This window comes from Chelonoidis abingdonii, chromosome 11, assembly GCF_003597395.2.
Source record: "Chelonoidis abingdonii isolate Lonesome George chromosome 11, CheloAbing_2.0, whole genome shotgun sequence".
NCBI lineage: Eukaryota > Metazoa > Chordata > Testudines > Testudinidae > Chelonoidis > Chelonoidis abingdonii.
The window spans coordinates 9,088,537-9,101,192 of NC_133779.1; the positions used below are offsets into that span (position 1 = coordinate 9,088,537).

Genomic DNA, 12,656 nt, shown 5'->3' on the forward strand with positions numbered 1-12,656 from the left:
AAGTTTCTATATGCTTAAAGGAAATGATTTTTTTATTTGTTTATCTATGGCATGAATAGATACAGATTTACACATCCTAGCATGAAAAGTTATTGTCTTATATGATAGAGAAAATCATGCATCCAAATTGTGCATCGAAACCATGAAATGAGCGACAAATGTAATAAAAAATCAGGTATTCAATGCTGTAACATATGGAGCAGGGGGCGGGGGGGCACCGATGACACTTCTTGCCTGGGATGCCACTTGGTCTAGGGGAGGCCCTGTCAGGAAAAGCAGGAGTTGGTCTCACATGTCTATTTTCAGGCTGCAATCTGTGGGCACCCTGCTCTGTGGGAGGGATCGTGGTAGCCTAGGCTCTGGGCTGGAACAGGTCCCTGATTGAGGGCGTGGCTGCATGGTTTACAGTGCTCTGATGTCTCAGACAATGGGCTGGTCTACACTACGGGAGGAAATCGATCTAAGATACACAACTTCAGCTATGTGAATAACGTAGCTGAAGTCAAAGTATCTTAGATCGAATTACCTACTGTCCTCACGGCACGGGATCGATGTCCGCAGCTCCCCATGTCGACTCTGCTACCGCCGTTCGGGTTGGTGGAGTTCTGGGATCGACAGGAGCTTGTTCGGGGATCGATATATCGTGTCTAGATGAGATGCGATACATCGATCCCCGAGAAATCATTTGCTACCCGCTGATACGGGGGGCAGTGAAGACGTAGCCAATGTGTCTCTCCCAAAGCCTCAAATCTGTGTCCCCAGAAGACTCCTGGGCTGCCTCTTCTCCTTTCACAGTCTATAGCCAGGAGCAGCAGCAAGGGTCAAAGATGAGCCATAGGGCACTAGATGGGGGGCAGAGGCTTCAGAAGGAAACCCAGCACCCAAAGCAGAGGGGGATATGAGGCTTTTTCTCTTTCCTTAACCACATGCTATAGCTCTGAGAACTCTTTGAAATGCCTCCCCTCCCACAGCCTGGGAAAGGAGAAGGAGTCTCAGGTTCTAGCTTGATTTGAATGAGGATCACTGGACCCTAACACCATTCACTGCCCTTTCCTAGGGAAACCTGTGATGCACAGAATGGGGCTGAGATAACTGCTGACAGGAGTCAGGAATTGCTCCTCTGGAACAGCAGCAGGATTGGGCAGCTGGAAATCTCACCAAAGGAGCTGAAGCCTTGATGGTTCAGACATAGATGTCCCAGGTACTGCATGGGAGGATTCGGTTGCTTTTCTGGACAATAGTAGTGAGAGTTTTATTGCCTCAATATTTCAGTAGAAAAATTTAGATTCAAACTGTGTGTGGTGGGGAGGTCGATAGCGGTGTCTTTAGGTTTGATTTAGTTTGTTTTCTCATTCTCACTGTAAAAGCCTTTGATGATTTTGATGGGAACAATGTTTGTGGAAAACCACGGGAAAGTAAGAAAAGTTAAAAATCTGCATTGGAGTCAGGGGGTCTCTGTGGACCAGGGCAGGGGTGGAGATTTTCATGGGGAGGGGATTAAGGAATAAATGAGAGGCTTTTGCGGGAACACAGGGGGATGATTTGCAGTTTAATTTTTTTCAAAGGGAAACCTCCCCACTTTCCCTGTGCTGCTGCCCAGCTCAGACCCCACTGACACCTCTGTGACGAAGTGGGAATTTTCTGAATATTTTGTATATTGTGTATGCCTCAGTGTCCCCTATTTGTCGCATGATTATCTAAGTCTAAAATGCGGGGTGCACCCTGCTGGGGGAATGGAGTAACATTCACGGGGATGCAACTGGGCCTGGCCCAGCCCCCGTGGGAGGGGGAGCCACCCAGCTCTGCTCTTGGCCCCAACCCCAGCTGCTGGCCCTGGCTGCCGGCACCAGTCCTGGGGCTCCACTCCCAGCCCCATTCTGGGGGCTCCGCTCCTGGTCTCTGTCCCCTCAAGCTCTGGCCCCTGCCTCAGCCCCTTTACCCCATCTGTGTCCCTTCCCCCATAGCTGCGGCCCCACTCCCTGCCATGACTCAGGGGGGCATGAACAAGGGTAAGGGGAGACATGACCCTGAAGTGTTTTAGGACCACTGATCTCGGTGGTGGGACAAGGGTGTTTAATCATGGCAGAGACCCATGAGGGGCAGGTGTGGCTCCTGTCTCACTGCCTGGGCCCAGACAATTGCCACAAATTCTGTCTCCTAGCAACTGATGGCTGGAGTGCATCTGCTGCAAGAGGCCAGCTGGCTGGGACGAGTTGGAGAACAAAGAAGGAGATGGAGGCCTGGAGACCAGGTTTCCAGGGAAACAGAACAAAGGACAGAAGAGGGGCAAAGGGCCTGGCTGAATTGGGCTGTTGGAAGCAAGGAGTCTGCTGGTTTGGGGACTTGAGGGGAGAGCCCAGGCTATGAGTTCAGGGTATCCCCAAGATGGACGTTGCTGAATCTTCCTGTGCTAACACAGAACTTTCTAAAACTGGATTGAGACCACTAATAAACCTTCTGTTTTACAACACTGGCCAAGTCACTGTGTCTCCCTTAGCATAGCCACTGCTGCAGGACCCCGGTTGTGGGTTTGGCAGGGGAAATTTTTGCTTTTTATTATGCCACATGCAGGTTGTAGGGAGGCTGAGGAGACAGTATGTGCTTTTCAGCTTCCTGGGTTTGTTAGTAATCTCCCTGGAACATGCATGGGCCATAGCAAGAGCTCAGGTTCTTCCTCCAGAAGAGGGAAGTAGGGATGAGCTTTTGAATTTTTGCAGGTGACTTGGGATCTGCGGAGGGGAGATGTGGCTGCTGGGGCTTTTGCCAGCCTGGGACTCCTCCGAGCAGGTTGTGGGAGGATGGCTCAGGCTCCATCTGGATGGGGATCCTTTGGCTTTGGGGGTATGGTAGGGGTTCTCAGGGCTCCTGTGATGGAGAGATAGGGAGTCTCAGGCTGCGTGGGGATGTCTGAGAGCTTGAGTCGTAAGTGGGGACTAGGTCTCATAGACTCATAGACTCATAGGTCAGAAGGGACCAATATGATCATCTAGTCTGACCTCCTGCACAAAGCAGGCACCAGAATCCCGTACCCATTACCACATTCGAATAACAACCTCTATTAGCATAAAGTTCGAGCTTATTGAAGTCTTCAAATTGATGGTTGGAGGGACCTACAGGCTCAATAGAACTTATACACACATCATCTGTCCTCATACTTCCCACTGGAGGAAGGCAATAAACCGCCAGGCCTACTGCAATCTGCCCCCAGAGAGAACATTCCTCCCAACCCCAAAAGGGCAGCTCTCAGGCTAAACCCTGAGCATGTGGGTAAGATGTCGAATCTACAGCCAGTCACACTTACGAATGGAAAAACTCTGCTGCGTATAAACTTCGGATCCCATCCCATTATCACAGCCGCACTACATACCAATTGGGACAGAGCTATATGGACTGCAAATAGATGTCGGAAGATCAGATTGATCAAAAGTGAAACGTAGCTGAGTGATACCCATCCCTTCGCATAAACTTATCAAGCTTAGTCTTAAAAGCCAGATATGTGATCTTTGGCCTCGCCACTACTCCTTGTATAGGTGTCCAGATCATTGCACTCTCTAAATCTTTTAGAAACTTCAGTCTAATCAGCTCTAAATCTTCCTAGTGTCCGTTTATCATTTGCTATCTTGTTTCTACATTGGTACTAAGTTCTTTTATGAATTTCCTCTCCTTCCCTTAAGTAATCCCCCTAGATAATGATTTGAGGTAGAAGTCAGAGCCTAGTCCCTCCAACAAGCCTTTTTTGCTATGACTACATTAAAGTGCCAAAACTGTCTTGTAGTGATCTTTTATAAGGCCCCTCGGTTTCATCATCGAGATCATCTAGTAGCCCGTATGCTGGAATCGATTCTTCTCAGTTTTAATATCTCTCTTAAACATATAAATATCTGACTGCACACTCTCAGTTATTCCTAATATCGGTCGCTCCACTCTCAGTCGCTTATTATACGTGGTACTACACTTCCTACGTTGGCTAGGAATACCTCGCCTGATGCATCCTAAAACTGCATTTGCTTTTTTAACGGCCATATCGCATTGGCGGCTCATAGTCATCCTGTGATCAACCAATACTCCGAGGTCCTTCTCCTCCTCTGTTGCTTCCAACTGATGTGTCCCCAGTGTATATCTAAAAGTCTTATTATTAATCCCTAACTGCATGACCTTGCAGGGGGTCTCAGATCTCTGGCCGTGGAGGGGGACTTGGACAGAGAGGGAGCAGGTGATCTTGGGGCTTCCACAATGGGGGGTGGGGCCTCGGACTACAGGAGGGGGTAAGGGGTCTCAGGGCTCTGGCCGTGGTGGGGCAGAAGGGGTGGAGCTGGGGGCTAGCCTCCCCAAAGTGGGACTCCACCCATTGCCCATGATGGTGACTGCAGAAGTTGGGGCTACATGATTCCCCTGGGGGGCAGGTGTAAGGCTTTCCGAGGTGTCTGATTCAGGTGGACTCACTGCAGGAAGCTCCTGGTGTGGAATAGGGGTGCTGAAAGGTCCAAGGTCAGTCCCAGGAGGTGCTGAAGCCAAGGAGGTTTCCCCTAGTGAGAGTATCCCCTGGGTGTCAACTGACCAGGCTCCAGCCTGGGTTTGACTCAGAGCTGTTCCAGAGCACTGAGCCTGTGTGCCCGTCACAGCCCCCCAGTATGTGACCTACAGGCTCCACTCCGGCAAAGCTCCCTGTAAATCAGAGACAAACTCCCCACTTCTCCCAGTTAATCTCCCCTGCACAGAACCCAGAGCAACTCTTGTCTTGCTGGGCCTCCTGCCAGCCACAGTGGCCAAGGAGCTGCCCAAGCCGTTCCCCTGGGTCCCTGTGCAGGGGCAGTTGTCAGTTCTGACCTCACGAGTATAGTGGTGACTCTCCCTGTCTGTCACGTGGGGGACGAGGGCTTGATTCCCTGAGGAGAAAGCTGGGATTTTAACACCAAGTGTCTGTCTGCAGTACAATTAAAACCCACAGCTGGCCCAGGCCAGCTGACTCAGGCTTGCCAGGCTCGGGGTCCAGGGGCTTGCTCAGGCTGAAGCCCGACCAATGGGACCCTCCCCCCTCGCTAGGTTCGGTGGCCAATATACTGAAGATGAGTTTGTAAATGGGGAATGTGCACTGGGTGCTGCCACTGGACAGACACTTCCTAGCAGGAGACCCACCCAGTGAATGTGATCTACTCTAAAAACGTGATGACAAAGTCATCCTGGGGCTCTGTATTGAATGACTCGATTCAACTTGCTCAGGTTAGAAAGTTAGGGTTTTTTTTATTATGAGCCTGGAAATTTCCTACAGTATGAAAGTGAGAGCTGGATTATTTTGAGCTCACGCACCGTTATCACAAATGAAGGAGTAAAGGAATGTACAAATCAATGAAGCCTTAACATGTCATTTGCATCCTCAAGCCTTGTCCCTGTGGCAAGATCTCAAGGACACACAGAAATGTTACCCAGTGTCAGGAGGAGAGAGGAAAACACTTTTCCTCGTGTATTTCCCCAGGCTGTTGCACAAGGCAGCAGAGGCGCTTTACGGCATTTTCTGTCACTGATTTTTTCATTGGTGTGGGAGGAAAGACTTAGACCTGCCCACTTTTTGAATGTGTGAATGTGAAGTGACCAAGTGGTGAGTTAACAGTGATGCTGTTGCACAGGTTTTGATTGGAACTAGAAAACAAAAAGCCCTTAAAGTGGAACTCTTGGGTGAATAGAATGATCTGATTTGTATTCAACCTTAGAAGGCAATAGATTGTTACATCGGTCAGACCAGCCTGGTTTGGTTGGTTTTGTCAGGGTTCTCTCTATCCCAGACTTTTCAGGTTCGTTGTCTGACCGCAAAATACAGACAACCCAGCAAAGTCCAAATACCAAGTTCTTTATTGACGTATGCACACAAGCAACAAAGAACCAGCCCATTCGCCACACAGAACCAGCCCAGCTTCTGCAAATTCAAATTGCTTTTTATTAACCACTCCGTCGCGTCATCACTTACGTCACATCATCACTGTACCTTCCTAGTTATACTTTTCCAGCACACAAAACAAAGAACAACTATTATGTCTTGATAAGCTTCATAATTAGTACAAAAAGGTACAAGTTGCTTCAAAAAGCTTCTTCAAGCATCTTTCCCAGACTCTGCAAGCACGCTCTTATCTAGCAAGGTCATACAGTCAGCAACCAGGCAAGCGCCTGACTGTTTCAGCTAGTATATTTTTTTCTTCAGTAGGGTTTGCTGTGTTATTGCTAAGCAAAACAGGCCATCAAGGCAAACTTATCAGTTTGTTTGGTTGTTTTCCCTGATAAATTGCAGAGGGTCCAGAGAAGAGCCACAGGAATGATTAAAGGCTTGAGCAGGGAGAGAGGTTTAAAAAGAAACCCAACCTTTCCTGCTCCTGCTGGTTGTGATTGCTGAGGACATTTTCCTTCTCTACTCCAGGGTATCTCTTCTGCCAGATTTTAAGGAAGTCAGGCCGCCTTGCAGACTATGGCAGAGCAGTTTGGTATTAAGCTGCAGGACTCACAATGTAAGAGTGCAGCTGCTGTACCACCTTGATCAATCATGGGCTAAATCCTGAAGCTTCAACAGCCCAGGATAACCTCCCACTGAAGATGGGAATTTAGCCTTTGTAACTATCTTCTGGTACCTGAGGTCTCATCTATGAATTAAACTGGGGGCAGACACAGCTCTATCCAAAAGTGGAGGATGTAAGTGAAAGAGCAAAGCTGGCCATCTGGAAAGCTGCTGCAGTCCCGTAACAACAGCTGGAAGGGAAAAGAGGGAAAACGCCTGGAGCAGCCCCGAGAAAAGGAAGTTTGTCAATGAGATCAGTAGCAATAAATGTGAAATGAAGGAGTGCTTTCTCCGCTGGGCTGACAGGTTTGAATTGTGTTACTTTACTATGAGATGAAGCTTTAAAATATCCTGCTGTAATTTCAGGATGGGTCTGTAACCATAATCAGTCCCTGCAGAAGTGGGATTTTCAAAATTCCCAAGCAATTTAAGGGGTGGGGTTCATGGTTGGTCACTTGAGGGCAGTGCAGTAGAGTTCAAACCAAAGCCCAGAGAGGAGAGAACAGGGATTGTGGGATACCTCCTGGAGGCCAATCACAGCACTGTAATCGACCGGGGTGTCTACACTGGCACTGTGGTGCCGTAGCCCGGCGCAGAAAGCTGTACACCTCTCGACGGGGTGGTTTTTTCACAGTGCTGCAACTGTGCAGTTTCTGTGCACTAAGTGACTTGGCAGTGTGCACACCTCACACGTTACACCACAGAAAGCTGCTTTACTGTGCAGAAACTTGCCAGTGTAGTCAAGGCCATAGCTGGCTTACATAAGAATGCAAACCTGGTCATACTGGGTCAGACCAATGGTTCATCTAGCCCAGTGTGCTGCCTGAGAGTGACCAGTGCCAGATGTACCAGAGGGAATGAACAGAACAGGCTTGTTGGCTTGCAAGGTGAGAGTCTTTCACCCTTACCTTTAACTTTAGTGTTGTCAATTCCTACTTATCTTATCTACCACATCTCTCCAAAGGCCTCTGGGCAAATCAAGTGTGAACCACTCCTTTGATACAGGCTTATCCCAATCCAGCTGAATTGAGGCAGACTTTGGGCCAATGGCTGTTTGGAAAAGGCCCGCTTAACCCAGCAGGTTTCTGTGAATCGCATGCAGTGTGGATGTGTGAACCCCAAACATATTAAACATGAAAGAAACACAAGGAGGAGGTTTCCAGAGCCAGGCCTGAGGGTTAAACAACTGTGTTCAAAAGGAAAAGGAGACTCAGCACCTATCAAAATAACTGGTTGCAGAAACAAAACAAAAATTAAATAAAATAAAAAAAATGAAAAAACCAACCCAGAAAAGCTCCCATCACACATCCATCACCATTTAGATTTTGACATCTCCTGCCTGGTGTGACATCTTTGCTTTGCAAACAAGAGACTTGGGGAACTCTGTGGCTGTTAGCCTCTAACGGGTAAAAGATTACACATCTTGTCTCGAGTAATTTTATTCTTCACAGACGATTTATTTTAAAATTTATCAAAATAAATTCCATTTGAAATAGTCATAAAATAATTACAGTCTACACTGGGTCTCTATTCTCATACATGCTATTTCTCTCTCATATTCGCCCAGTCTAATTCCTTTGGAGTGAGCTTTTAATTTCAGGATTAGCCACCATTTCCGATAGAGTAGGAGGGGGCAGGGAGAGAACTAGAGGAAAACCTGAATCATATTGTAACACTGACAGTTATCACAGAATCAGCCTCTTACATTACATTAGTTAACTTCATGTTTAATTTCGTTGTTGCTGGTAATAATTTATTTAAAGATTACAAAATATAAACCGATAGGGCAGTTTTCTCTTAATTCCCATTTCCACCCAGTGAGCTTTGTGTGAAGTCACATTCTACATTCTAGGAGCCTTCCATTTCTGTGAGTTCATTTCTCCCTGGGTCTTCTCCCAGAAATGTTGGTGGAAGGGGTCTCACACTATGTGGGAAGATTGTATCATGAGAAAAACCACCTGTGCTCTATTTTCACACTTTCTAATCTTTCAAAGTAGGAGGAGGCAGAGAAATGATATAAATGCACAAGAATCAACAGGAAAACTAAGAGACCAAACCACAGAGTCAGGACTGAATATTCATGTATCCTGCAGTCTGAACTTGGAATCTGATACATTCCATCATTGGCTACCGTCATTTGCCCAGCATGGAAGTGCTTCCTGCCCAACAAGGCTGCCAGATTGGGACCCATAGGCATGGAATGGCTCTGAAGGAATCAGCTGTTTGTTTCTGTGCTTCATCTGACTTTGCATCCAAATGGTAAAAGACAGTTGTTCCCAATTTAATCATGGCATTTTTTAGAAGTGTGATTAATGCCACTTAGGGAGCAGCATTCTAAAAATAGTTTACATGGGCCATAGATCACTATAGCTTTGTTATAGTTCAATATATTTTAAGTGAGGAAAATGGTAATAAAAATATCTGCTCTTCAGCACAACCTGAAGCAACATCAAAGCAACTAGGAATGAAACAATTTCTTCAAAAGGGGAAACTTCATGACTAAGAACTGCTTTGAAATGGGGGAACAGTATAACCGTGATGCTCAGGGTTTGTTTAGACTAGGAAAAGTGATGGAGTTTAGATCAGGTCAAGGGGAAAGCTAATGCCTATCACTGCACCTGGGATGCATCTGCTCTACAACTGTAATTGTCTTTTTACACCAAGATCACTAACTTGAGCAGCCAACACCATGTACAGCCCTGGTGGATGGAAGGCACAGGTAGTTTTTGCCTCAGTGTAGCTTGTTGGGATCAAACCTCTCTCCCACCTGGAGCTGATGAACATGCCTGGCTGGAGGGGGACACACTGCTTCGATTCAAAAGGAAAGGAGTTGATAGAAAAGATCACAGGACTGATCCCAAAGAAGGGTGAGCTGCAAAAGGCAGGAGCAGGAAACTCATCTGGGTGAGGTGAGACCACGGTGAAGATGGTGCAAAGATCACTATACTAGAATTAGCAAATGTGATTTTTTTTTAAAAAACAAATCGTTGGGGCAGCTCTAATCAAGACATTTCTTACAGTTCTCTCCCATTTGGATTTTCTGGTGTCTAACAGGGAATGACCTCTGATTGAAGCTTTTCCCACATGCAGAGCATGTGTAGGATCTCTCTCTACTGTGGATTTTACAATGTCTGACAAGGTCTGAGCGCTCAATGAAGGTTTTCCTGCACTCAGAGCACGTGTACGGTCTCTCTCCTGTGTGGATTCTCTGATGTCTGCTCAAGCTAGAGCTCTGTTTGAAGCTTTTCCCGCACTCGGAGCATGGGTAGGGTTTCTCTCCTGTGTGGGTTCTGCGATGTGAGATAAGGTTTGAACTCTGATTGAAGCTTTTCCCACATTCAGAGCATGTGTAGGGCATCTCTCCTGTGTGGATTCTACGATGTGTGATAAGGGCTGATGTCCGACTGAAGCATTTCCCGCACTCAGAGCACGTGTAGGGTTTCTCTCCTGTGTGGATTCTACAATGTGTGATAAGCTGTGAGTGCCGATTAAAGCTTTTCCCACACTCAGAGCATGTGTAGGGCGTCTCTCCTGTATGGATTCTCCGATGCGCGATAAGGGCATAGCTCCAGCTGAAGCATTTCCCACATTCAGAGCATCCATAAGGTTTCTCACCAGTGTGGATTCTCCTATGTGTGACAAGGTATGAGCTCCGATTGAAGCGTTTCCCACACTCAGAGCATCCATAAGGTTTCTCACCCGTGTGGATTGTCTGATGTGAGATAAGGTGTGAGCTCCGATGGAAGCATTTCCCACACTCAGAGCACACGTAGGGTCTCTCTCCTCTGTGGATTCCCTGATGTGTTAAAAGGTCTGAGCTCCCATTGAAGCTTTTCCCACACTCTGGTGTGATAAGGTTTGAGAGGCTACCGAAGTTTTCCTCTGGCTTCTGCTGAGTCCCACAGGCTTTTGCTTTTTCTGGGACTGCACAACTCCCGGAAACATTCCCTTTGGGTCTTCCTGATAATGTCTCATGTGGTTCTACTTGCTCAGCAGCTTCCTGCTGGGGAGTCTCCTCATTCTCACTCACCATCCTAACACCTGATGGGAGACAGATTGAATCCAGACATAGGTCACTCCCTGCACCAGAAAGAAAGGAAATCTCAGAGATGGAAATGAACAATGGGATGAACAAACCAAAATATGTGTGGGAGAGATCAAACCTATCAGGAGCTCATTTTCTCCAAACCCTTCCCCAGAGGAGAGAGGAAGGGATCAGTTTTGGTCCGCATCTCACCTGGACACCAGGGGAAAGTGAGATCGGGGAGTGATCTGCTGCCAGTTGTCAGTCAGGATAGGTGGGAAGCTATAAGTGATATCTGCCATAATGATTCCGCATCTGCAGGGAACAATCCTGAACTTGGAGAGCTCACAAGGTCTTTGTAGGGCATCCCAAATGTTTCCTGTATTCACGGACAGTTTCTGAGCTGGTTTAACCAATTCCTCACCTGTGCAGGCAGCTCTTGGGAGCACTTTTTTCTCTGAGCCATAAAGGTCTGGGACCCACGGCTCTTCCCCTCGTTCCAGTTGCGAGATCACATCAGGTTTGGAAACTGGTAACCCTGCTCATGGCAAAGAAAACAAGGGAGGTCAGTGAAGTTTGTGAGATACTTGTCACAAAGAATGTTCCATGATTTTAAGACCAGCTCATTTTTAAGCAGTAACATCCCAAGGCAGCTTCCTTGGCTCAAAGTGAAGGAGAGTTATCATTATTATAAATCATATTCATCACCTTAGTGCCTAAGGGCCAACTAACAGTGGGCCCCCATTTTGCTAGGAGAAGTACAAAGACAGAATAGTAGATGGCCCATGCCCTGAACAATTTACAATCTAAATAAAGACAGACACTTATCAATGGTTTAAGGTCACCACTTTTCTATTGTTAATCTGTCTGGTTCTCTAATTGTTTCTGCCCGCTGTATAATTAATTTTGCTAGATGAAAGTTAATTAGGGTAGTGGGATATAATTGGCTAGAGAATTATGTTACAATATGTTAGGATTGGTTAGTTAAATTTCAGTAAAATGATTGGTTAAGGTGTAGCTGAGAATATGACTATATAAACTGGGGTCAAACAGGAGGGGGAAGGGAAATTGGAATCAGGTTTATTAATGCGGGGAACAGGAACAGGGACACAGGCAAGGCTCTGCAGCATCAGAGCTGTGAAGGGGACGCAGGGTAAACGCTCTGCAGCCTCAGAGCTGGGAATGAAACACTGGGGAACAGACTCTCTGGGTGTATAGAGATAAGCCTGACTGGTGTGAGGGGCTTTGGAATATGCTTGCTTGGAAATAACCCCAATAAACATGGCACTATCTGCCCTTTGGACTTCTGATCTTTTGCTGCTTATGGTCTGCGTGACAAGAACCAGGGAAGTGGGAGAGTGAAGAGAAAGCCCTGTAACAAAACTGACATGACCTGATAACCAAGAGGTAAGCCTTAGGCTACGTCTACACTACAGGATAAATTCGAATTAGCTTAAACCGATTTTATAAAACAGATATTATAAAGTCGATTGTGCGCGTCCACACTAGGCACCTTACTTCTGTGGTGTGCATCCATGGTCCAAGGCTAGCTTCGATTTCTGGAGCAGTGCACTGTGGGTAGCTGTTCCGCAGCTATCCCATAGTTCCCTGTCTCCCCCTTCCCTTCCCTCTTCCTGGTTGAGAGCCCAGTGCCTGATGGGGCAAAAATCATTGTCCCGGGTGGTTTTGGGTACAGCCTCACCCCTCCCTTTGTGAAAGCAGCAGACAACCATTTTGCGCCTTTTTTACTGGGTGAACTGAGAGCAAACGCCATAGCACAGCAATCATGGACCCTGCTGAGATCATGGACCCTGCTGAGATCAGTAACGCAATCGTGCAAATTGTAAACACCTCGCGCACTCTCGTGCTGTATATGCTAACCCATGAACTGCAAATGCAGGAGAGGAGGAGGCAGCTACGGCAGCGCAGCGACGAGAGCGATGACGACATGGAGACTGAATTCTCCCTAACCGCGGGACCCTGCATTTTGGAGCTACTGCTGGTAATGGGTGAGGTTCTACCCATTGAACGCCGATTTTGGGCACGGGAAACAAGCACAGACTGGTGGGACCGCATAGTTTTGCAGGTGTG

General features: G+C 47.2%; 3 protein-coding genes across 12 annotated transcripts in view; 1 reads left to right on the forward strand and 2 right to left on the reverse strand.

Moving 5' to 3' along the window:
- The window catches only part of LOC116824028 (uncharacterized), a 131,761-nt gene that overhangs the window by 76,619 nt on the left and 42,486 nt on the right, over window positions 1–12,656 (reverse strand).
- LOC116824027 (uncharacterized) overlaps window positions 1–12,656 on the forward strand; it is a 124,465-nt gene that overhangs the window by 35,819 nt on the left and 75,990 nt on the right. The window lies entirely within an intron of this gene.
- The window catches only part of LOC116836678 (uncharacterized), a 22,081-nt gene continuing 15,254 nt past the window's right edge, over window positions 5,830–12,656 (reverse strand). For 4 of the 10 annotated variants that reach the window (XM_075071442.1, XM_075071441.1, XM_075071438.1 and 1 more), the window contains 2 exons: window positions 10,990–11,106; window positions 5,830–10,621 (listed from right to left, as the gene is read on the reverse strand). In XM_075071442.1, coding sequence (XP_074927543.1) covers window positions 9,540–10,574 — 1,035 coding nt within the window. In that variant the 5' untranslated portion in view covers window positions 10,575–10,621; window positions 10,990–11,106 and the 3' untranslated portion in view covers window positions 5,830–9,539. The remainder of the gene's footprint in view (window positions 10,622–10,989; window positions 11,107–12,656) is intronic. The other 6 variants (XM_075071443.1, XM_032800437.2, XM_032800438.2 and 3 more) reach the window with 3 other exon arrangements.